The sequence below is a fragment of the Ornithorhynchus anatinus genome, chromosome 6, assembly GCF_004115215.2.
Source record: "Ornithorhynchus anatinus isolate Pmale09 chromosome 6, mOrnAna1.pri.v4, whole genome shotgun sequence".
Classification (NCBI taxonomy): Eukaryota; Metazoa; Chordata; class Mammalia; order Monotremata; family Ornithorhynchidae; genus Ornithorhynchus; species Ornithorhynchus anatinus.
The window spans coordinates 25,586,534-25,611,694 of record NC_041733.1 but is presented as its reverse complement, the minus strand read 5'-3'; the positions used below and the strand labels follow the sequence as shown (position 1 = coordinate 25,611,694).

Genomic DNA, 25,161 nt, shown 5'->3' with positions numbered 1-25,161 from the left:
GACATCTAAGGACTGACTGGCAGCAGGAAAAGTTAAGCGGTTTACAAGATGAGAAGGAACATAGGAGTAAGAGGCAGGAGACCTGGGTTTTAATCCTGGCTATACCACTTGCTTACTGTGTGACCTTAGGCAAGTCCCTTAGCTGTTCTATGCCTCAGTTTCCTCACCTGTAAAAATTCAGGTAAGATACCTGTTCTCCTTCCCCCTTAGACTGAGAGTCTCATGTGGGCCAGGGACCGTGTCTGCCTTGATGGGCTTGTAGTTACGCCGGTTCCTGGCACAGAGTAAGACTTTACAAACGCTACAGTTAAGCTGAGTAACTGAGTACATTCAGGTGGTTTTAAGTGTGACAGAACAGTCAGCACGCTTCACCTCTTGGCCTCTTCTCAAATGTCAAAATACATCTCAAGTGGCAGGACTGAGGCTCATCCCCCATTTATGAGAGGAGACCCCATCCACATCATCAACTTTAACTGAGGTTAATTGAAATCCACAGAACACTAAGCATGAATTTTGAGCAACAATTCTCCTTTACTGCTCCATGTAATAGCTTGTATCTGGGCCCTTTCTGATATCTCGATTTTCTCATCCAAACACATGCTGCCAACCTTCGGGGCAGAAGGTGTCCCTCTTGGTTCTGTCACAGTTAACAGATTAAAGGAAAGAAAATGATAAAGGAAAGTGAACTGCCAAATAACAAAAACAACCTTCTAGGCATTCCAATACAATGATTATATTTGTGGAACAAGACACTACCCAGAAATGCCACAAATACGAACTGTCACACAGTTCATCGTTGGCCTAATGAAAAGGAGTGTCGCTAAAGCATCGATTAAGTTCCGAAAAAAATTACTGGCATTTAGATATGCCGATAAGAGGGAAAAAAACCCCTCAAACCTTAATATTAAGGCAATACATTTGTAATAACAAATATTAATGGGTATTTATTAGCACAGTACTTAGCACACAATGATTAAGGGTTGGGGTAATTACAAGATAATCAGATTCATTCAGTCGTACTTATTGAGCGCTGTGTGCACAGCACTGTACTAAGCGCTTGGAAAGTACAATTCGGCAACAGATAGTGACAACCCCTACCCCACAATGGGCTCACGGTCTAGATGGCCCCTATCCCATGAGACTCAGTTTATCGGAAGAAGATAACAGTTATTTCACCTCCATTTTACAGATGAGGAAATTGAGGTGCAGAGAAGTGACTTGCCCAGGGTCACACAGCAGGCCAACTGGAACTACAACCCAGGTCTCCTGACTCTCAGTCCTGTGCTCATTACACTAAGCAATATTGATAAATCTTAGTTGAGTGGTGTTCATCTTTTTTTTCCCCCATTACAGCAAGTCCAAAGATTGAAACCCAACTTTTTTTAGTTTAGTTGAGTGGTGGTCGTCTTTTTTTTTTCCCCATTACAACAAGTCCAAAGATTGAAACCCAATCTTTTTTTTTTCCCCATTACAGCAAGTCCAAAGATTGAAACCCAACTTTTTTATTTAGGCTAAAATTGACCAAAGTAATTTTGTTTGTTTTTTTAATTCCCCCTAAAAGCTGTAGCTTTCTTGGGGCTATCTTTCCCTTCAACACTCCCCACCCCCTACACTACACTAAACGCACACACACCCCATCACCCCCCCCCAAAAAATAGAAAAGGCAAGGAGAGAAAATAGAAATAAGGGGCAGGGAATATGTCTGCTAATTCTGTTGCGTTGTACTCTCCCAAGCACGTAGTAGTCCTCTGCACAGAAAAAACGCTCAATAAATACCACTGACTGATTGATACAGAAACTAGATCTGCCTGGAATCATAATCTCCTAAAGGGAGCTTTGTATTCCTTATTATGTTGACCTGATAAGAGATACTGTTCTGTTAACTTCTCCAGACTTGTAAAAATAAATTTGAATGGGCTCTCCCTTACTGGCCAACTGAGGAATGTTCTGACCACAGCTGGGACATATCAATTATTTCTCGATGATATCAATATGCACTTCACTGTAGAGGTTAAATCTGAAACATGGAAATAACCAAGGCTTCGTATTTCCCAGCCTATTCACTGGATGCTCAGGGAATGAAAAAATACACCCCTAAGTATTCCAAACATTTACTTAAAGTAGAATAAAACAAACTGCTATTTATACATTTCTGTTTATTAAAAAGGTAGTATAAAACACAACCCCTTTAAGAAACAAAATAAGTCAAGACATCACAGTTTCAAAATGAGAAGTTGCACACAAAATGTTGAACAGGGCTAGAAATTTAAGGATTAAGACTTAGGTATTGAATGGAGAATGATTTTGAATTTAAGTCTATTTTAAATGAAAGCCAGACACATGACCAATCAGGATCAGCTTAAGGGTTTATTATAATCACTATTTTTTTCTGCATTCGAATTTTAAGGGCGAGTGCCAACAGCAGAATCGGCAGTGAAAAAGCCATTATGCGTTGCCTTTTTTTTTTCCACCTTTGTACTACCAATATAACTTAATACCAGAAATTTCAAGCTCTGTCTAATACTAAAATATAAGCAAGCACAAGTCATTTTTACACAAATATACTACTTATGCTTAATATACAGAGTTGAATGCAACTGTCCTACTGCAATATAAATTTAATACATGTTTCTTGGATGCAAATAGAAGAATTAAGAAACTGACACTTTAAAGTCTAATGATTCAAATATTTAAAATCAATTTTGTCAAATTACAACTAGAGTCCAAGACTTAAAGCTCTTGCATTCTAAAACATGATATTAATTTTGGTTTTCTGAATCTATACCTATAGCGCTTTAACATTATTGAGTCCTAGTCTGTTTTGGGGCTAGGCATTTTTTGGAACACTAAGAAACCTAAAAAAATGAATGATGTCTGGTAAAAAAGAAACCACCAAAATGCATTGCATTTAAACATACTGCTAATTTTCAAATGAATTGCAATTACTGTACAAAAATATGCACAGACTGGAATTCAATTAAAAGGTACAATCTAGTTTGTATTCTAAAGAGTTAGAGGCAACGGGGGGGAAAAAAGGAATCACCGTTACCTTAAGGAAAATAATATCACGCTAACAAATGTTTAGAATGGAAAAAACGTTTTTGCCATTTTTATATTCCAGTCCTTTTGTGTCCCATCACAGTCCACCCTCAATTAAATTTTTTTTCGAAAAGTATTTACACTGTTTTGTTTTCCCTTTTCTATACAAAATAGTTTAAAGCCTTAACAAAGAACATGGATATACATTTAAGCCGCTCTTCAACAGTTTAATGTTCTTCTAAAATAGATGGGAGCCCCACAACTTATATTAACCAGTTTACAAGCTTTGAAATTAACCCTCTGAAAAGGTTTGAGTCTCCCTAACTTTTTCATTTTGGGGAGAGTCCGCCTATACGGGCTTTGGGAGTAATAAATCTTAACAGCTTTCAAGAAGCAGCTCATGCCGGCTGTCAACACAGTATCTGCAGTGACCCGAGCAAAGAAACATTGACTTTTCTTTAAAAGACCAGCTTTTCCTCCATTTTGCAACCTCAAAAATCTATAATCAACTGCCATAATCGATGCTGATAATTTCCAAAACGATAGTGATTTTGATTAAAGGTGAGGAAGAATGAGTATAAAAAATGACAAGTGGGGAAAAGTTAGAAAAATGTTTTCTCCAGTGTCCTACTTTTCCATCATGTTCCTTTATAGAAAGTAGATATTCAGAAATATTTCAGAGAGTTAACTGTTTCTCCCACATATTGAGTTTATGTCCCCAATATAATGGCATGTTTGCTTATGACTTTACTGCCAGTAATCTTCAAGAAATGGGAGCATTTGTTTAAAAAGGTTAAATGGAATATAATCAAGATCAAGAGTTGGGAAGCAGATCATAGAAGAAAAGCAGTAGATTGATCAGAACATGCAAAGTTATGAACCTTGGCAGAATTGCATTTTTATTGAAAAGCAAAATGCAATAGAGAGATGGTATCGAGCCAGTAACGTGTAGCATTTTAGGTTACTACCTTGAAATTAGAAGAAAAAAATGAAATGTGTTTATATTATTTTCTATGTCAAAGTATGGAGAATGTCATGCACAATCAAATTTGAGGATAATGGAAAAATTTCCCATTTCAACACCCACAAAATGTTCAAAGTGAACACATTTTCCCCATTGAAAACTCCTTCTATTTGATTTCATAAGGTAGTGTTTTGTAAAGGGATTTAATTTTCACAATACCCGTGAGAGGGGGGTTAAAGATGGTGAAACGCATTTTAAAAGGAAAATTGATGCCTCCTGAGGTTAAGTGATTCAAGCTCACTTCAGTTGAATTTTAAAATTATTAACTGATGGCTCTACCAGCGTAGTTCAGATTTTTTTGGTAAGTAGCCCTTACTTTGAATACTAAATTATTTCTGACTTCAAAGAGATTCTGCCTGATACCTCTTAGATATAGCCATTAGAGATATCAAACCGTACTTTTTTTAGCCGAGTTTAATAACTAGAACATCCTCCCAATATCGGTGACCAAAAAGCTCAAAGTAATATGATGTGGGGGACCCGAGGCTAAGAAGCTCACTAATAGATTCTACTCAGCTGTCTGAGGTTCTGTTGCAGCCTTCCAAAGGTTTATGTAGCACCTCCTTAACTCACTGTGAATACTATCAGAAGAATGCTTTTTCAAAGGTGGGGACGGTGGGGGGAAGGGGGAGAGAAAGGAAGCAGGGGAGCAAACTGTTTGTCATTAGTAAACTCCAGTTACCAACCAGTAGCCTAGAAAACCGAGAGACACAATAGAAACATCATTCTAAGTGTACACCCAGACCCCAATTTAGCTATTCTGATCGGACCGAAAACACTAGGCAAATTAAATTAAGGATGATCACTTGGGGTATTATCCTAAGATATACTTTAATAATGTGCTTAGGTTAGAAAAGGAAGGGAAAAACGTTTGGGTGCTCTCAATACTTCATCACTTAAATTTCTCAAACACGTCTGTAGTGCAGACGATCGATCCTTCAGACTGTCAAGGTTTCATCAAAGAGTCCCTCTAGCCGGCCATGTCCGTCGCTGACCACTTTGGTGCCGCCTTGTCTTGGCCACAGAGCAAGAGGCTCGCACCCATTATGGGCCGAGGCTGCTAGACACTCCCAATTGTATTACCCGAGACTGATTTCTAACTGCAGGGAGTTGCCAGTCCATCCAACAAATAAAGGATCTTAGTATTATGGGACCAGATAGGAGGGATCCTAAAAACTCACATGGTTCAGTTGTGATCCTCTCACAGTTCTCTTGTCCCTACTACTGGCTCCCTGACACTGCTCCAGGCCCTTTCTGGGTTTCATTCCTCAGTGCCTCCACCCCTTTCTTCTTTATCGCTAAAGCCCATACAAGTCCAACCTGGGACACTTCTGCCTACCTGGAAAAGAAGGGCAGGATCTGCTCTCAACTAGCAAGCTTCTAGTCCTGAGACTTCAGATGTTCCTGTTTTATTCAGATATTTACAACTAAGCACTGTTTCCAGAAATGCTTTCAAATCACTTAACACTTGATTGATTGATTTTTTTTTTTGGTTTGGGCATACTTTCCAGGCATGCAATGCAATCAGTGCTTTGGCAGCATGGACACCACCTGAAAAAATGATATGCCCATCATACTCATTTGGTATAAGACTACATTCCTCATGGGTCAGTCCCTGCAGGAAAATACCCTGAGGAGTGTTCCTTTCCATCTTTAAAAAACAAATCTAGACTGACCTGTGAAGCAAATTTTAAACAAAATAAAGAGTGGATTATAGCCAAGGTTTCCTGTCATTCGGAATTGGTTTCTGATGTACCTTGAGCCACTGTAAGCTGCTCAGGATTTGATTTTGTGGCATGTGATGGGCCAAAGCTAGGACTGAAATACACATGATACAATTAAAGCCAGTCTACATACTCTATACATGCGAGAATGTCTCACACAGTTCAAATTATATTCAAAGTAGCAACTACAATTATACTTCAAAAATTTTTTCCTCACATTTTGATACTTCAAGGCTTCATGCTGCCTTTCTGCTACATTTCAAGATGTTAATATTCAATCACAAATATATGCATTTCTTAAATCAGAGGGGAGGGGAGAACAAGCCTCAAAAATAGACTTTAAAAAAAATTAATACTTTGCTAATGGATTTCAAAAGTAACAGCCCTCAACATGAAGCATATGAAGGAAGAGCCAATTAGCAACTTTACATGAAGCCACTGTTTCAAAAGCAAACCGATTTCAAAAAAACAGACACTCAAAATTTAGTCTTTTCCACTGACTAAAAATGCTTGATTTTAGGATCGCCTTAGATACTATAACAGAATAACACAACATTTTCAGTTTTTACATACCTACAATCTATAAGAATAATTTCTCACTTCAGAATTAAATCCACCAACGCTTAATTTTAAGTATTACCAGTTAATATTAGTTAGCAATATAGAACACTATAATAGGCTCTATGATTATGTACACAAATCCAGAACTAAAGTATTTACCGTGGAGAATCTAGTCTCCCAGCGGATATATGTGAATTTCTGAAGCCAACAATCCACAAGAGGTACCCCCTCCAATTTTTTAGGATGATTTGAGAGGCGTCAGAAATCTTCTCTTTTGGTTTTTTGACATTAACATTGGACTAAGGCAACTCTGAAAATGATTATTTTTTCTCTTCAAGATTATGCCATATTGCGTTTTGCTTCCGAGATGGAGCTGTTTGGGGAAATATCGGCAACAAAAAGTCGATAGGACGTCCAAGTGCTCAGAAAAACAATCTTAAGAAAATATCAACACCATTAACTTGAAAGTTTTTCAATGAAATTCAGATCTTAAAATAGATTTTTTTGGTGTCTGAGGTCAGACTGCTTACGGTTTATATGACCACAAAAATTCAAAGTTTTAATAATATAGTTCACACATTTAGGACCTTTTTAGATACTACCAAGATCAGAGTTGGTCAGTTTACCTGGAATACTTTTTCCAAACAAGAGCCAATTCGGGAGTAGTTTTAGCGCCTCATTAAGTACTGCCTTTAATGAAAATTTCAAAGCACTCAGTTGATGACAGATGACATCTTATGAACACGCACTCATGGGAACACTAACAGAAGTCACCCTGAAGCATGGAGAAATATAAATCCAAACACCATCCTAAAAATCATGCTTTTCTAAAGGGTTAGAGATAGCCAGGTTCCACTTCATCATCACTTCCTGCAAGGCTGCTGTCTGTTGACTGGGCGTCATCTTCATTCACGCCTTCACCATTGCCCGCTTTCTTATCAACTTTGTCACTCACACCACTCTTAGGTATGCTATTATCCTTGGAGGGCTGTTTCCCTTCAGGCAGCTCCATGCTTCCTGAAGCGGAATTTGAATCAGATATACTTTTTTCCTTGTTTACGTTAGGATCTTCTAGAAACGATCCCCAAACCTTCAGCCTTTCTTCTCTCTCTCTTGAAGTCTCTTCAACCTGTCCACAAAGAAAAACTGTTACTAAAATCTAACACAAAATGCAGAAAGTTTTTTCATCTTTAGGTTTATATTCTTAATATTATAACATTTGTTAAGTGCTTACTATGTGTCAAGCACTGTTCAATGTGCTGAGGTAGACACAAGTTAATTGGGTTGGACACCATCCTAATCTCATAGGGGGCTCACAGTTTTCAAGGTGAAAGAAAAACAGGTATTTAATCCCCACTTTACAGATGAGGAGACTGAGGAACGGAGAAGTTAAGTGGCTTGCCCATGGTTACATAGCAGGAAACTGGCAGAGCAGGGATTGCCTGTTTACTTGTTTCTCTATGTCTTCCCCGTTCTAGAATGCAAGCCCATTGTGGGCAGGGATTGTCTCTATTGCTGAATTGCGCTTTCCAAGCGCTTAGTACAGTGCTCTGCACACAGTAAGTGCTCAATAAATATGACTGAACGAATGATTAGAACCCAGGTGCTCTGACTCCCAGACCTGTGCTCTTTCTACTAGGCCATGCTTCTTCATACTATTACTCATTACTAATGCTTAATAGTTTTTAACACTAATTCGAAATGCTGTGCTTTTTCTGAGAAGCAGTGCAACTTTCTTGTTTTAAGCATCCTATACTTCGCAAAATTCTACATTAGCACATCTTGATTTACCAAAGTTTACATTTTTGTGATTGTTTTTGGAAGGACTATCCTAGAAGGTTGCAAAAATTTATTCTGGAAATTTAGTCATTTGAGCTATTTCCCACTGAGGAAAATTTTGTACTTTTGGCTTATTCCTCTTTTGTTCTTTACAACAGGGTACAGGGCTAAAACTGGTGCTTGTGGAATGATGTTACAGGACTCAAATTTGAAAACCAGAATTTGGATAGTTAGGATTTGGGAGTGGAGCTTTGAGGGTAGAGGAAGGGTGGGAGGAAAAAAGAGAAGAGAAGAGAGGAAGGAAATGTTACCTACCCAAACCTGCCCCCTCCACCACCGCTGCTTTCCAGGTCCTCCCTGAGCCCCGGAACTGGACAAAAAAGGTCTCCTCTCATCTCCCAGCCCGCCCTGCTCACTCTTGTCAAACCAGCCCGGTGGCCTGGGAGGCCCAGCAAGGACAGGGTGGGGGAGGCAGTCTAGAGTTGCTTGGCAATGATGGACATCCTATGGGGCCACACATTAGGTGCATCGGCTGGGCCAACAGAGCCAGGTGGCTTTGGCAGCAGCCGTGGCCAGCCAACATTCACTCATTTAATCGTATTTATTGAGTGCTTATTGTGTACAGACTACTGCACTATGTCAAAAGTCAGCGGGGATGGCCCTGCATGACGCACCAGTTCCAACCAACCTCTGGCCCTAGGGATCTCCTGGCAGTTTGGGCAGACTTACGGACAGGGTGAGGAAAGAGGGAGGGGACTCCTCATCACAGGGCAGAGGGGATAGAGAAACCACTGCACCCACCTCCGTTGGGGACCAGAAAAGCAGCAGTAACTGCCTCTTGCTTCTGCCAGTAGGGAGGCCCACCATTTGGACTCCACTTCTGACTTCTGACCTGGCTATCGCCGACTGCCCGACTGCGCTGACCAACCATCTATTAGATGCCAATTCCATAGGGGTGATCGCCTCCCTCGCTTCTCCAAGTGGGTGCCCAGGACTGACTATACCAGATTAAATATTGACGAATTACTTTAACAGAGTACCGGTCTCTCTTCGTGAATTGAAAAAGAAACCCCTTTAATCTGGACTCCCCTTTCCTTCATTACTTTAAGCAAGGCTCAAAATTTTGGTTTCTTTTCTTTAATCTCTGGTCTTAAAAATATTCATTTTTTTTTTTAATTTGGGGAACCAGGAAAAAAAAAATCAGTACAGCATCCACACTACCCCAGCCCAATTAAAAACAGGATGAATCTAAATGCTTCCTAGAATTTGTTCTTCCTTTGAGAAGCAGCATGGCCAAGTGAAAAAGACCATGGGTCTAGGAGTCAGAAGGGCCTGGGTTCTAATCCCATATCTGCCACTTGTCTGCTGTGTGACCTTGGGCAAATCACAACTACTCTGGGCCTAGAGTTACCTCACCTGTAAAATGGAGGTTAAAACTGTAAGCCCCAAATGGGATAAGGACTGGATCCAACCTGATTAGCTCCCCCAGTGCTTAGAAGACTGCCCGGCATAGTAAGCACTTAAACACCCTTAAAGAAAAAAAAAAGTATTTTGTCCAACATGGAGTGATTAAAGCCCAATTTATTATTCAATGGTGGCATCTATTTAGTATTGAGAATGAGAGGTCAGTCAGCTTTGTTGCTGAAGTGGATGCGAAAGATAACCCTTTGAAAAGTACTTCATAAGTCCCCTCCCTCCCCCCAGAAATCTAATTTAAAAGTATTTCATTATTGGTGCATATTTATATTAATATTTGGTCAAAAATTGACCAAAACAATAGACATATGTTTGTTTTTATAGCACTGTTATTGTTTCTGTTACTGTTTTTAATCTAAGGAAGGTATTCATTTATTTTAAATAAATTTCCTTGAGAAACTATGCTTATATTTAGTGCTGCTTTACTCAGTTGTCAGGGACCAATTATCAGCGCTAACTAGGGCACCACAAGATTTATAATTTATTTTAACAAATATCTAAATCTTTAGGTGCAGTAAGTTAAAGTATAAAATGATTTATTACTTAAACAGATCTAAGCAAAGCAGAAGAAGAGAGGCAAATTAGGGTATACATCCCCATTTGAAGAACAAATTCAGCAGCTTTCATTTGGATCTAATTCCACAGTAAATTGGCTTTTGGAAAAAAGTAATAAAACACTAAGAAAAGGACTTGTCACCTGATAATCTGTCACACCATCCCATGCTTCAACACTTAGTTGGCGACCACCAAACCACCTTCCATTCAGAGCTTGTATACATAAATCAGCTTCATCTGCTTCCTTATATGACACAGATGCCACCCCATCTGGATGTCTCTAAAAAGAGGGCAAGAGTCGATCAAATTATTTGTTAGTTGGCTATTTGGAGATGTGTCCCCACTTCTTTTTTGCCCGGAACAGTACGAAAGAAAAAGTAGGGAACTATTACTAGAAGTCTGCCTACTAGGAAGTAAAACATCCAATAGTTTGATAGGAAGAGGGTTTTTCTACAAATATAGGTTACAGTGAAAAAAAGATGGTTTTAGGTTTGTCACATATGTATCGCACACTTACATCAAAGAGAAGAACCTTCTTAACTTGACCAAATTTCTCACACTCCGTTCGGAGGTCTTCTCTGATTTCATTCAGCACTAATGGGTCTTCCTGCAAAAACGTACACAGTTTAAAGACACGTCTCAAACTTGCAAGTTTTTCTCTTGGGTGGGACTGCCTTACTCGAGAAGATTACAATCAAAAGCACCACCTCCTTAGGTCCCATGCTTCATATTTAGTATACAAAGTGTTAAACTGTATGATTAAAATGTAAACTCAAATCCTTACAAAATTTTAGAATATATAGTAGTCCTGATAGAATAAAAAAAAATTTGGGTATCAGTGACTTGTCAGAGTGTTACCTGGGAATTTTATTACTATACCTGTTCCTTCAAATTGGCCATCATTAGCACCGACTTTGCAAAAATAAACCAATCTCTCCCAAATGAGTAATTTGTTTCTAGAATTTACTTGCTGTGGCTCATCAAAAAGATGTGAAGGAGGGACAGATATTAAGCTAGCAGTCTTATATGAGTAAAGCTGATGGAGACAGCAAGTTTATTGAAATTCCTTAAGAGGAAATTTAAAATCTGATTTAAAAAAGAAAAAAAAAGTGTCCCCTCTTCTCCACTGTATTCCTCATTACTTTTACTTATCACAAATTAGAGGTAGACCTACAGGTACAACCTACCAAAGGATTATATAATTATTAGCAACATCCACCTGAAATTTTGGGTGTTTAAGGTCCAACTTTAAAACCTTCACATTTTCTATTCTATTTTAAAATTAAATGTATTAGAAAGCTTAGGGATTTAGCACATTAGCATGATTTAGGAATGATTAAATTCTAATCCTGGCTTTACCTTTGAAGGCCTGTGAGATGGTCCAAATCTATGCTTCCATTTCCTTACCCACAAGTTAAGCTAAGATTGGTTACCATGTGCAGTGCACACTAGTAGTTACAAGGTAGTCAGGTCAGACACAGTGTCTGTCCTACACTGGGTTCATAGTCTAATTAAGAGAGAGAATAAGTACTGAAACCCCATTTTACAGATGAGGTAATGGAGGCCCAGAGAAGTGAAGCAACTTGCCTAAGGTCACACAGCAAGCAAGTGGCAGAGTAGGGACTAGAACCCAGGTCCTCATGAAGTCCAAGGCCCTGCTTCATTCACTATGAAATGGAAGGGAAAGTGGGAATCTCCCACCTTCTTAGACTGTCTGATCTGATTATCTTGAATCTGATCCAGCACATAGTTAATGCTTAATATGTGTCACTTTTACTAGAGACGCACAGTGTGAACTTCTTAAAGGCACTCTGGTGCTAATTCACTCCCCACCCTTCTTTACTCTTTACCTACAACTTCACCTCTTTAATTATGAGCCCCTTGAGGGACAGGGTCTGAATTTAATTCCCACCTGTATACTATTTCCCAGCATTCAGTACAGTGCTCTGCACAAAGTGAGCACTAAACATTATAACTACTCCCTTCCATGGCTAAACATTAGCAAAGCAATGATAATGTTGGGGGGAAAAAAAATTCAATATTCCTTTACTTGACTTTATTCTTTTGAAAAATCAAGAATGACCCAAAAAAAAAATCTGGAGCAGTGTGTTGTAGGAATTACTAGGGTTTTGCAGGCAAGCTTCCCAAGTAATGAAGCTTTAGAATTCAAGTCTACAGCTGTGTCAATACAACTTTAAGTACTGGCACTCTCTCAATGGGAGTTTTTTTCCCCATTCCCTCGAACCGAGGTGGAAAGGCCTCTAATTAGTAGGTTCTAATGACTATAGCAATGGCAGGTATTAATGATACTACTAAGTGGAAAAAGGACTTATAAAAAACATTGCAATCTACCTTTCAGAACTATTTTTCCTTTAACATTCCCATTTATGGCAATTTGGATATTTTTCTATCAAACATCTAGGACACTCTTTCAGATATAATCAAAAAGTTTCGGTAATAAGCAAGAACAAGGTATGAGCTCCTAAACTGGCCACACTTCTGTGTCCACTTATTTAAAACGGAAATAGGAAGACCATGGGAGACAAGCTTTGAGTTACGTCAATGGAAAGTGTTTAACTTAACATAATCCAAGTTTTCATCTCTAAAGGGCAGTTCATCTTACCTCAAAATCCTTAGGATGAAACATATTCCTGATAATAATAACTCGCTCATGTCGCATTCGCGAGGCACCAGCTTTCTTCTCGGGCCGCCAATCCAGCTGTCTAATGGAATGAAGCAATAAGAAATTTTAGTTCGCATTTTTACAGGTATTTGTTAGAAAAAAAATCATTTGTTAATACTTTTCTTCCGTGAATGCCAAAACTGACAAAACTTCAAAGGAAACAACCTATATTCTAATGACAATTCCAACTAAGTAGCCTTCTGAAATAAAATGTCTCTATTTCAGTGAAGCTTATCCCAGTTTTCCTAAGGCCATTTCTAATCCTCACCCTTCCGCTCCACAACAATTTCCCTGATCATTTTTGTGTCCACAAAAAATTCCAATGGGCTTTTTCAGGCGACTGAATTGCACTTCACTTTTTATGGTTTTTGATGAGTTTTTCTGGCAGAGAAACACTTACAAATTATTTCTGCTGGTGCTTCAAGCACTCTACAGTTTAGGGAGCAATTTTACATGAAGCATGAACACGAATGCTGATTCTCTGCCACACTTTTAAATTCTACTTCTGTGATTTTCTTTAAACCTTCCCATTTCCTTCCATCCTTGAATATTCTCTTAGAAACCCACAGGGTGCCAATGCTTAATGACAGTAATTCTAACAATCCTAGTAGTTTCAATGTACATTACAATTTTGGATACAGCACTTTTAATTGCTGAACCTTGCTCTGGAGCTTTATTCCAAATCAATAAATATTTTGTTACAAAATAAATATTATAATAATAATGTTGGTATTTGTTAAGCGCTTACTATGTGCAGAGCACTGTTCTAAGCGCTGGGGTAGACACAGGGGAATCAGGTTGTCCCACGTGGGGCTCACAGTCTTAATCCCCATTTTACAGATGAGGGAACTGAGGCACAGAGAAGTTAAGTGACTTGCCCACAGTCACACAGCTGACAAGTGGCAGAGCTGAGATTCGAACTCATGAGCCCTGACTCCAAAGCCCATGCTCTTTCCACTGCGCCACGCTGTTATGGGTGCTGTAATAGTAACAGCGATATTTGTTAAACACATATTATACGTGCCACGCTCCGTATTAAGCCTAGGGGTACATGTAGGATAATTAGATCGGACAGAGTCCGTGTCCCACATGGGGTTCACATTCTAAGTTGGAGGAAAAACAGGTATCGAGCCCTCTTTTTACGGCTACAGCTCGAGATTTGCCTAACGTAACAAACTAATAACCCCAAGACCTTTTTTCCCTGATCCTAGGACTGAATAGTCTCCTCAGCTAAGTATTACCAGTATATAAAACTTGTCTCCTAGGTGTTCATTTAAACCACTGTTCAGTCAATGTTATTTGTGGAGTGTTTATTCTAAGCAGAGCTCTGTAGTAAGCAATTGGGAGAGTAGGTTATTCTCTAAAAGATGAGTTACCACAAAAAAGAAAAAGATAAAAGCCCCAAAAAACACATTACCAAAGTAAAACAATACTCACTAAAGACTTTTCATTTCCTATCCTGAGACATACGATAACTTTCTCATCTTTAATTATTCTTCTCATAAAGGATAACAAGTGTGCCTAATTACTATTAATCAACAGAAGTATTTAGGTTACAATTGACCTTTTTTTTTAATGCTGTATGTTAAGCGCTTACTATGTGCCAGGCACTGTACTAAGCCTTACAGTAGATACAAAACAATCAGGTTGGACACAGAACACACCCCACGAGGGGCTCAATCATAATCCCCATTTTACAGTTGAAGTAATTGCACAGATATATTAAGGGACTTGCTCAAGATCACCCAGCAGACAAGAGGCAGAGCTGGGATTGTCATATGGTACTCTCCCAAATGCTTAGTACAGTGCTCTACACACAGTAAGCGCTCAATAAATACAAGTGAATGAATGAACCCAGGTCGGCCTGTCTCCCAGGCCCATGCTCTAGCCACTAGACCACGCTGCTTTTCAAGCTCCTAGTACATAAAGGGTATGACTGATTTTGTTGAAGACATTTGATAAGAAAAAACAAGTACAAACTTTTGTTGCAGAGACATCTTTTTCCTGTAGTCTTTGCATTTCTTCCGCTTTTTGCTTGCATCATACTCCCCCTTTAGTTGAAACTTTGCAACTTCAACATGCAATTTGTAGCCTCTAATCTCATCATCATCTAGAAGTCTTAAGGCAAGATCAACAGATTCTCTCTGAGGGTAAAATAAAATATTGTAAAGAGGTTCTATCCTGAAACAAGAGAAACTACAAAAATAGTTTAAATCAGAAACACAGAAATAAAAATTTGAGAATAATTATCTTATTTGAAAAAATAAAAAAGCCTTTGCTCCCTTTTATCCGGCTCTATAGACCTCCCGGGAGTATAGCATGGCGGCAGTCCCACGAGAAGAGGCCTGGAATGTTGGTATTTGTTTTTATTTGTTAAGCACCGCTCTAAGCGCTGGGGGGATACAAGGTGATCAGGTTGTCCCTCGTGGGGCTCACAGTCTTCATCCCCATTTTACAGATGAGGTAACTGAGGCACAGCGAAGTGAAGTGACTTGTTCAAAGTCACACAGCTGACAAGTGGTGGAGCCAGCTTTAGAACCGATAACCTCTGACTCCCCAGCCTGTGCTCTTTCCACTGAGCCACGCTTCTTCTAGAGCCAACTTTTGAGGGGATTTTCACCCCAAGAGTGACTGAAAAGTATTTGATAATTTTTTTTAGTCAGTCTGTTGCATCCGCTTAGTCTGAAGTGAGAGTTCAACATTAAAAGGTAGAATTTTGCAAATTTTCATAAACCACAGCATACACTCACACACATCCCAGTCTTCCCTTGCCTAGTTGATGTTTTTATTGGTAGCAATTTGGAGTAATCTTCACTGGTAGCAATACCCCCTGCACATACTCTAGTTAGCATATACATGATCTTACTCCCCCCCTTTTACAGTTTTAAAATATCTACATTAGTTTTGAACACATGCCAAAAAGCACCCTCTTCAGCATAAGTAATGAACAAGAAATACAATTTTGTCTCCAATATTACAGAGATACGCTGGCTTCATCATTGTCAAATAAACACACCCAAATCAAAGTTGAAATTTCAGTTACTCTTGCACCCACCTTAGTATTTCTAGATCATGGGAAACCCTGAGGAACACATCAGAAAGTACAGGCCTGAAATCTCAGTCTTACAGAAGAACAGAACTGACCTTCAAATAGCAGCAAAGACCATCGCCTTTAAGATTTCCTTGCTTGTCTTTGTAAAGTTTGATTTTATATTCTTCTGTCTGCGGATCACGCATAATAATACCACACTTGGACATAACCTGAACGAATTCATCCTTCGTAATGTCTGGAGGCAAACCTTCAAAATGAACACACACTGAATATTCATTCTGAAATAATGTGTGAAAATCAATATACACCGTCAGAACACCTAAATTTTCTTATGAAATGTTAACAAAGACAAATTATGAGATTTAGGGTAACTGATTCTGCTTTCTAATTCTTAAATGCCAAAATGACTCAAAGCACACCCAACTACAGCCTGGATACCAAATATTTTGACCTTCCAAATGCTTGCATAAAATACATATATCTCATTTTTAGGAAATAGCAGTATTTCCAACTAATGCATGTTTACTAGGCCTTGCACATATATACGATAAGTGAAACAAAACAAGTGAAATTTTCTGAAAACTACTAACAGTCAAAAAGTGGAACAAAAAAATGATCTATGTATACCATTTCTACCATTATCTCTCCTTACCCCCGATCTGAGGTATTTTTCAACCCAGAAGACATGTTTAAACAACTAGTCTGCTAAACTTAAATATCAAACTGAAGTTCTCAAAAAATAAAAACTTCTTAAATATCTTGGGAACTCTGATTTCCCAGAATACGGCTGCAAATAAGATTCAAGAGGAACTTACCAGTCACATATACATTGGTATTTCTATCTTCTTCAACATGAAACCACCCTAAAGAGGTCAAAATTAAAAATCATGAGCTGCCATGTTTCCTGAGGAAACATCACACACTTGAACTTTTAAGACAACATCTCTGTGCTCCGCTTGCCCTCTCCTGGAATTAGTGCCTCAGATGGAGAATCAACATTAGATAGAGGCCTGCTAGAGCCTTCACAGTGGGGTTTCTCAGGAGAAATTATACAACATTAATTTCCACATACAACAGGTGATTGCAAGATTTTGTCATCTTGGGATGCAGATTTTAAAAATGGAAGTGGGTACATCTTGTTATTATGATATACCCAGCCTAACACTTCTATTTTTTAAATTCTACATACCTGCCTCAGGCTTTCTTTTTTCTCCTTTAGGTTTGGGCTCCGTGTGTTGTGCAGTTTTTTTGTCTACAGGCTTCTGCGAAGTCTTCGCATCCCCATCAGCCTTAGTTTCGGTCTTCTCATCTGAGGCAGAGGAGCCATCGGCAGGAAAGCCATAATTGGCATGGTAAGTAGCAAGGAAATCTTCAGTTATCTGCAACATATAAGAGTGCAATCAAATGATTACATATTATAGCATTTTAAAAGATTTTAGACTGTGACACTGTGCAGACCTGATCGTTCTTGAAGAAATGATCCAGGGTCTTAAACTGTGTATTCAGGTGTAAATACTCCTCTCATCACCACTGGCGATAACTGGCTCCTGCCCCTCCCTCCTTTAAAGGAACAGAGGGTGACAAAGAGACCACCCCCTTTAAAGATCTGGGGTCCTGAGCCTGAGACTGTGAGTCCCACAGGAGTCAGGGACGGTCTCCAATGTGATGGTCTCATATTTACCCCAGCGCTTAGTATGCTCTACACTGGAAGTTTGTTGTGTGCAGGTAATGTTTATGTTTACTGTTGTATCTGTACTCTCCCAAGCGCTTAGTATGGTGCTTTGCACACAGTAAGCGCTCTAAATATGACAATGAATGAAAGGGCTGATATGGGTGGACTGAGTTAACAGAATCTTAGTGGAACAAGGATCCCTGGTGGATTGGCAGGCACACAAATGCTCCATTTTGGTCAGCCCCCAAACCCAAGGGAACCTGGGGCCTAGCCACTGACCCGAGGGCTCCGAATGCTTCCGTGCCAGCCCTGAGCCCAGTAGTAGCCTGCAACTTTAACTGGGAAAATCCCAAAGGAGGCTACCTACTTTTTGGCCCTGGACATCACTCTCAACTCAGGGCTAAAGAGCTTATACAAAGAGCTTATATAAAGAACTCATGGGTTCGAATCCCGGCTCTGCCACTTGTCAGCTGTGTGACTTTGGGCAAGTCACTTAACTTCTCTGTGCCTCAGTTACCTCATCTGCAAAATGGGGATTAAGACTGTGAGCCCCATGTGGGACAACCTGATTCCCCTGTGTCTACCCCAGCGCTTAGAACAGTGCTCTGCACATAGTAAGCACTTAAATACCAACATTATTATTATTATTATACACCTCAGCACGAAGGGGGATTTAGGCCAACGCAGGCACAGTGAATAGGGTCAGCGGAAGGGGTGGGAAAGGGTGACTAAAAGGAGGGAATTATGCTCATCGGTGAGAAGAGTTTGCTTGTTTGGGAGGTCTGATACTACAAGTGGGTGATCTCTGCAATAAGTACAGTGCCCTGCACCCAGTAAGCGCTTAATAAATAGGACCAAATGAATGCAATGCCAGGGTTCTGCCTTCCAACCATGCCGGGACAGTGAATCCTGCCCTAAGAAGCTTCAACAGAGACATGTGGTGCCCACAGTAAGTGCTCAATACATGCTACTGATTGATGTGGTTCGTTCATTAGTCAGAGAGGTAGGAGTGGAACTGGGAGAGCACTGTTCTGGAAAAATCAAGTTAAGATGACATTTCCACAGGAAAGGTGTGGTCCACAGGGTCAAATAAAATTCCAGCCCCTTAGAAATACACTAATTCTGATGGAAAAAGCTGTTGAAACCAATGCTGGAACAGTCAAATAAGGACCCCAAAAAGTCGCACGGCAAGAATGCGTAGGAAGGAATGCGTAGTCAGAAGTCGGAGCCATTGAGAAGAATTTCTGAATTCACTGAACAGAAATCCCATTTGCTTCACATACAAAAACACTTGCCTAATGCATATGAAATACTACTTCACAAGAAGTCTGGCAAACCAACTGATCTGCCATAGTGCCTGTGCCAAAGACAACAGTTAGTAAACAAAAACTCACTTCACATGATGGTTAAAAGCACGAATAGTCAGAGTCTTGTAGCATCAAGGAACTAGTTGTTTTTGTCGTAATTTAGACAGATTGCCCCTGAGCACACAGGCAGACTATTCTGGCTAGATGTGACCACAGTCTTTCTGCTTTAATTTTATTATTACTATTAAATGCTGGAGTAGTTTACTATATATATAGCGACTCCATGGATATACTTTCTCTGGAACGTCCTGTTCTCTGCCATAATCCGCAACCTTTCTAATGGTTCTTCTGTTATCGTTATGGTCTTTATCCATCTAGCTGCCAGTCTGCCTCTTCCACATTTTCCCTGGACTTTTCCTAGCATTAGTGTCTTCTCCAGAAAATTAGTCCTCAGATGGACAATGTCAATTGGGGGGGGGGGGGGGGGGGGGGGAGTCTGGCAGCAACTTCCTCCCCTATGTGGCTCTAACCCCATTACTATTTCCTCCAGAGTAGTTTCCTCAAATAAGCTCTTTTAGTGACAAGAGTGAAACTTGCCCCATAAAATCTATCAGAAATAATTCCAAAGCAAAAACTCCTTTCCATGAAAATATGCTTGTCCTACACAAAAGTGGTCTACTGGAAAGCTTATGGGACTGGGGTTCAGGTTCTACTCCGGGCCATGCCATTGGCCTGGGTGCCCCCCGGGGCAATTCATTTCACCTTTCTGTGCCTTAATTTTCTCATCTGTAAAATAGGAATGAGGTACCTGGCTCTCCCTATCTCTTAGATGTGCATTCTCTGAGGGGCGGGGACTGTGTCCAAACAAATTATATGGCAGCCAACTCAGTGTTTAGCACATAAAGTTATCAAATACTATAAACCATCATCCTCCTCCATTTTAAGGTTTGTGGTAGGCAGGAATTATGGTACAGCAGCTGGGGTGGTTGATTATCCAGGCAGCCCCTGAACTCTGTGAGCCCTGACCTACTCTCGGTCTGATTTGGTGCTCAGCTGCAAGGACCAAAGTTGGTATTGTGCCAGATTTCCACCTTAATAGCAAGGTGGAGCGGGGGCAATAGAGTAAAAAAAAATCACCTCTCCTTATGGCTCCTTTGCATTCCCTCCCCAAATATAATTAGATTAGGTTCTAGTCTAAACTCTTTCAGAAAAAAGATAATCTGATGTTTGAGACAAGGTGCTGAAGTGAGAACACAATTGTCAGCAGGAATCTATTCATGGATAGAACTGTACTTCCATCTTCAGGTCAAACAACTACTCCCGCCAATCAATTTTAGGAAGAATAGTGTAGAAAATTTTAGGAAGTTACAAAGATAAGCCACCATTCGGAAAGAGGAGTAAATCAAAGACTGGGCAAAAAATAGCTTTCACACTTGTGAAAAAGTAGCAAACATTCAAAGAGGGGGAAATTAGTTAAAATAACCTGAACAATGTACCTTACTCCTAAGAACGTAAGCTCCTGGTGGGCAGGGAACCTGTTTTGTGTTTCTGTTAATATAGTCCATTGCATGCAGAAGACGATCAAATACAATTAGTACAGTTGTATATACCTACAGCTATCTTGTACATTTTAGGTAGTTTTTCAGGCAAATAAAAATTTAAATACTGCATTCCTGGCCTTCTACTTGCAGAGAATTTCGTTTCCAAATAACACTTGGGCCAAGAAATTCGAAGACTGGAAAAGATCCATATGTATAAGTGGGAAAACATCATGTGAGTCTCTAGGCAAATTACTTCAGTAATATGGCTAGAGTATTCACGTCTGGGGCAAAAAGGAACTTGGAAAAAAAAGGCCATGGCACATATAAAGGGTTCAGTCACTGGAAGGTACTTAAATTGAAACAACGAAATTCCTGTTTCGGCAGTATTTATATATTAGGTCAGGATGATTGAATTAGTACAATCCAGACTGGCATAAACCAAGCACTTTAAAGTCATCTGGGCAAACAAAATGGCTTCAGATTTTCAATTAAATTTTCCCTTCATCATTTTTGTGCTTTTTTCTTATGATAAAGCACATGGACGAAAACGTGACCATTATTCCATTCGTTGGTTGGATGTCTACTTAAGTAATCAGTGCTATACATCAAGCACCTACGATGTGCAGATCACTGCATTAAGCACGTGGAAGAATAAACTACAAGGTCAGTAAATATCTCCCCTGTCCAGAAGGAGTTTACTATCTAGAGCAGAGAAAGACATTGACATCACCAATGGAATAAGAGCTTAGTATGTGCAGAGCACTGTACTAATTGCTTGAGAGTACAATATAACAGAGTTGAAAGACATTCCCGGTAAACAAACAGCTTACAGTCTAGAGGGGAAGATATGCAATGATATAAAATACACATAAGTATAAGCTCGAAAAGGGCAGGGAACATTTCTGCTAAGTCTGTTGTATTCTACTCTCCCAAGTGCTTAGTACAGTGCTTTGCCAGTAAGCACTCAGTAAATACCACTGATTTATAAGTGCTCTGGGTCATAAGGGCACAAATCCAAGCGCAAGGGTGACACAGAAGAGAGTGGGAGAAGAGAAAATGAGGGCCTAGTCAGGGAAGGCCTCTTGGAGGAGATGTGATTCTAATAAGGTGGGGAGGGTGATCATCTGTTGGACCTTAAGAGGGAGGGAGTTCCAGGCCAGAGTGTCAGGTCGATCGGTCATATTTGAGTGCTTTCTGCAGGGCACTGTACTAAGCGCTTGGGAGAGTACAACAACATAAATTCCCTGCCCAGACAGATGACTTCGAGGTACAGTGAGGAAGCTGACATTAGAGGAGCAAAGTGTGCAAGCTGGGTTACAGTGGGAAAACAGCGAGGTAAGGTAGAAGGGAGTAAGGTGATTAAGAGTTTTAAAGCCGAAGGTAAGGAGTTTCTGTTGATGCAGAGGTGGAATGGACGACCGCCCAGGGTTCTTGAGGGAAAACCCGGACTGAACGGTTTTGGAGAAAAACGATCCAGGCAGCAGAGTGATGTACAGAGAGGAGTAGGGAGAGGCAAGGGGCAGGGAGGTCTGCAAGGAGGTTAATGCAGCAATTGGAGCAGGAGAGGATAAGAAGTGCTCGGATTAGTGTGGTAGCATTTTGGCTGGAGAGGAAAGAGCAGATGTGAGCAATGCTGTGAAGGCTGAACCAAGAGAATCTGTTGACAGATTGAATGAGATGAGAATCCAATAAGACCATGGTTACGAGCTGGAGGACGATGGTGCTGTCTACATTAATTCAGTGATTCATTCAATCGTATTTATTAAGCGCTATGTGCAGAGCACTGTACTAAGCGCTTGGAATGTACAATTTGGCAACAGATAGAGACAATCCCTGCCCAATGAGAGTTCACAGTCTAAACGACGGGCAAGTCAGGGGAAGGACAGAGTTTGGGTGGGATAATATGGAGGTCTGCTTTGGACAAGTTTGAGGTGTCTGTGGGGCATCCAGGTAGACCTGTCCTAATTTGCTTCTATCTCCTCTGATGCTCAATATAGTGCCTGGCACACAGTAAGCACTTAAATTCCATTTAAGAAGAGAGGGCATAATTGGGGAAGTAAAGAGTCTCTACTTTTAATTTCAAAATTAACTGCGGAGGGGTTGGAAATGGGAAAATGTTGACTGAAGCAGCGTGGCCTAGTGGATAGAGCACGGGCCGGGGAATCAGAAGGACCTGGGCTCTAATCCTGACTCTGCCACTGGTCTGCTCTGTGACCTCGGGCAAGTCACTTCACTGGGCCTCAGTTACCTCATCTGTAAAATGGGGATTAAGATTGTGAGCCCCATGTGGGACAACCTGATTACCTTGTATCCCCTGTAGTGCTTAGAACAGTGCTTGGCACATAGTAAACGCTTATCAAATGCCATCATTCTTTTCCCCCTTCCAGGCTTTGAGCCAGTTGGGTAGGGATCATCTCTTTGTTGCCGAACTGTACTTTCCAAGGGCTTGGCAAAGTGCTCTGCACACGGTCGGCGCTCAATAAATACGATTGGATGAATGAAAGTGACCTGCCCCAAGTCACATGGCTAAGTGGCGGAGGCAGGATTAGAACCCACAACCCCTGACTCCCAGGCCTGGGCTCTTGCCCCTATGCCAGGCTATTTCCCTACTTATGATGATGATCACTGAAGTCAAACAGCCTTCTGGACTGGGAGCTTGTTGTTGAGGAGGGATAGTCTCTGTTGCTGAATTGTAATAATAATAATAATAATAATGGTGGTACGTTAAGCACTTATGTGCAAAGCACTGTTCTAAGCTGGGAAGGATACAAGGTGATCAGGTTGTCCCACTCGGGGATCACAGTCTTCATCCCCATTTTACAGATGGGGTCACTGAGGCCCAGAGAAGTGCAGCGACTTGCCCAAAGTCACACAGCTGACAGGCAGCTGAGCGGGGACTTGAACCCACGACCTCTGACTCCCAGGCCCGTGCTCTTTCCACTGAGCCACGCTGCTTCTACCACTTTCCAAGCACTCAGCCCAGTGCTCTGCACACAGTCAGCGCTCAATAAATAGGACTATTCAATCACACTTATTGAGCCCTTACCGTGTGCAGAGCACTGGACTAAGCGCTTGGAAAGTACAATAAGCAGCAGCATGGCTTAGTGGAAAGAGCCCAGGCTTGGGAGTCACAGGTCGTGGGTTCTAATTCCAGCTCTGCCACTTTTCTCCTTTGACCTTGGGCAAGTCACTTCACTTCTCTGTGCCTCAGTTACCTCCTCTGTGAGCCCCACGTAGGACAAGCTGATTACCCTGTATCTCCCCCAGGGCTTAGAACAGTGCTCAGCACACAGTAAGCGCTTAACAAATACCATAATTATTGTTATAATTCAGCCACGAATAAGATGAGTAGCGTGGCTCAATGGAAAGAGCCCGGGCTTGGGAGTCAGAGGTCATGGGTTCAAATCCCCACTCAGCCACTTGTCAGCTTTGTGACTTTGGGCAAGTCACTTCACTTCTCTGGGCCTCAGTTACCCTATCTGTAAAACGGGGATGAGGACTGTTAGCCCCATGTGGGACAACCTGATCCCCTTGTATCCTCCCCAGTGCGTAAAACAGTGCTTTGCACATAGTAAGCGCTTAATACCGACATTATTATTATTGTTAAAATGGGAATGAAGATTGTGAGCCCCAAGTGGGTCAACCTGATCCCCTTGTATCCTCCCCAACGGTTAGAACAGTGCTTTGCACATAGTAAGCGCTTAACATCAACATTATTATTATTATTAAAATGGGGATGGAGACTGTGAGCCCCAGGTGGGACAACCTGATCCCCTTGTATCCTCCCCAGCGCTTAGAACAGTGCTTTGCACATAGTAAGCGCTTAACATCAACATTATTATTATTATTAAAATGGGGATGGAGACTGTGAGCTCCAGGTGGGACAACCTGATCCCCTTGTATCCTCCCCAGCGCTTAGAACAGCGCTTTGCACATAGTAAGCGCTTAATACCAATATTATTATTAATAAAATGGGGATGAAGACTGTGAGCCCCAGGTGGGACAACCTGATCCCCTTGTATTCTCCCCAGGGCTTAGAACAGTGCTTTGCACATAGTAAGCACTTAACACCAACGTTATTATTATGAAAATGGGGATGGAGATTGTGAGCCCCAGGTGGGAGAACCTGATCCCTTTGTATCCTCCCCAGCGCTTAGAACGGTGCCTTGCACTCACCAACATCATTATTATCATTCTTAAAATGGGGATGAAGAGTGTGAGCCCCAGGTGGGACAATCTGATCCCCTTGTATCCTCCCCAGCAATTAGAACGGTGCTTTGCCCTCACCAACATCATCGTTATTATTATGATTAAAATGGGGATGAAGAGTGTGAGTCCCAGGTAGGACGACCTGATCCTCTCGTATAGAACTGTATCCTCCCCAGCGCTTAGAACAGTGCTTTGCACACAGTAAGCGCTTAATAAATGCCACTATCATTATTATTAGAGGTAAGCTGCCTCCATGGGGATTTCTTTTTTTGTGTGGTTTTTTTTTTTTTAGGAGGGGAGGAAGGAGGCCGGGCGCCTTTCCGTCGGCCCTACCTTGGGGAACCAGGCCTTCTTGTCCCGGTCCCACTCGTAGGCCGAGCCGTCGGCCGGGTCCACGAAGGTGTAGGGATCTCCGTCCTGCGGCCCGCCGCGCTTGGCCTCCCCGTAGAGCTGCTGCAGCCGCAGCTGCTCGCCGAAGTCGTCGTGGTCGCCGCTCATGGCGGACCCGCCGCCGCCGCCGCCCCCTCAGCGGCCACCCT

The 25,161-nt window shown here is 41.0% G+C and overlaps 1 protein-coding gene across 1 annotated transcript; it reads right to left on the bottom strand.

Moving 5' to 3' along the window:
- Positions 1–2,139: 2,139 nt before the first annotated feature.
- HTATSF1 (HIV-1 Tat specific factor 1) lies at positions 2,140–25,154 on the bottom strand. The gene is made up of 9 exons (XM_029067259.2): positions 24,956–25,154; positions 17,083–17,272; positions 16,709–16,756; positions 15,986–16,140; positions 14,822–14,985; positions 12,782–12,881; positions 10,676–10,765; positions 10,301–10,438; positions 2,140–7,477 (listed from the first exon to the last, which is right to left on the bottom strand). Exons 1-9 carry the CDS (start codon positions 25,118–25,120, stop codon positions 7,184–7,186), a joined length of 1,344 nt encoding a protein of 447 aa, XP_028923092.1. The 5' UTR covers positions 25,121–25,154; the 3' UTR covers positions 2,140–7,183.
- Positions 25,155–25,161: the final 7 nt, after the last annotated feature.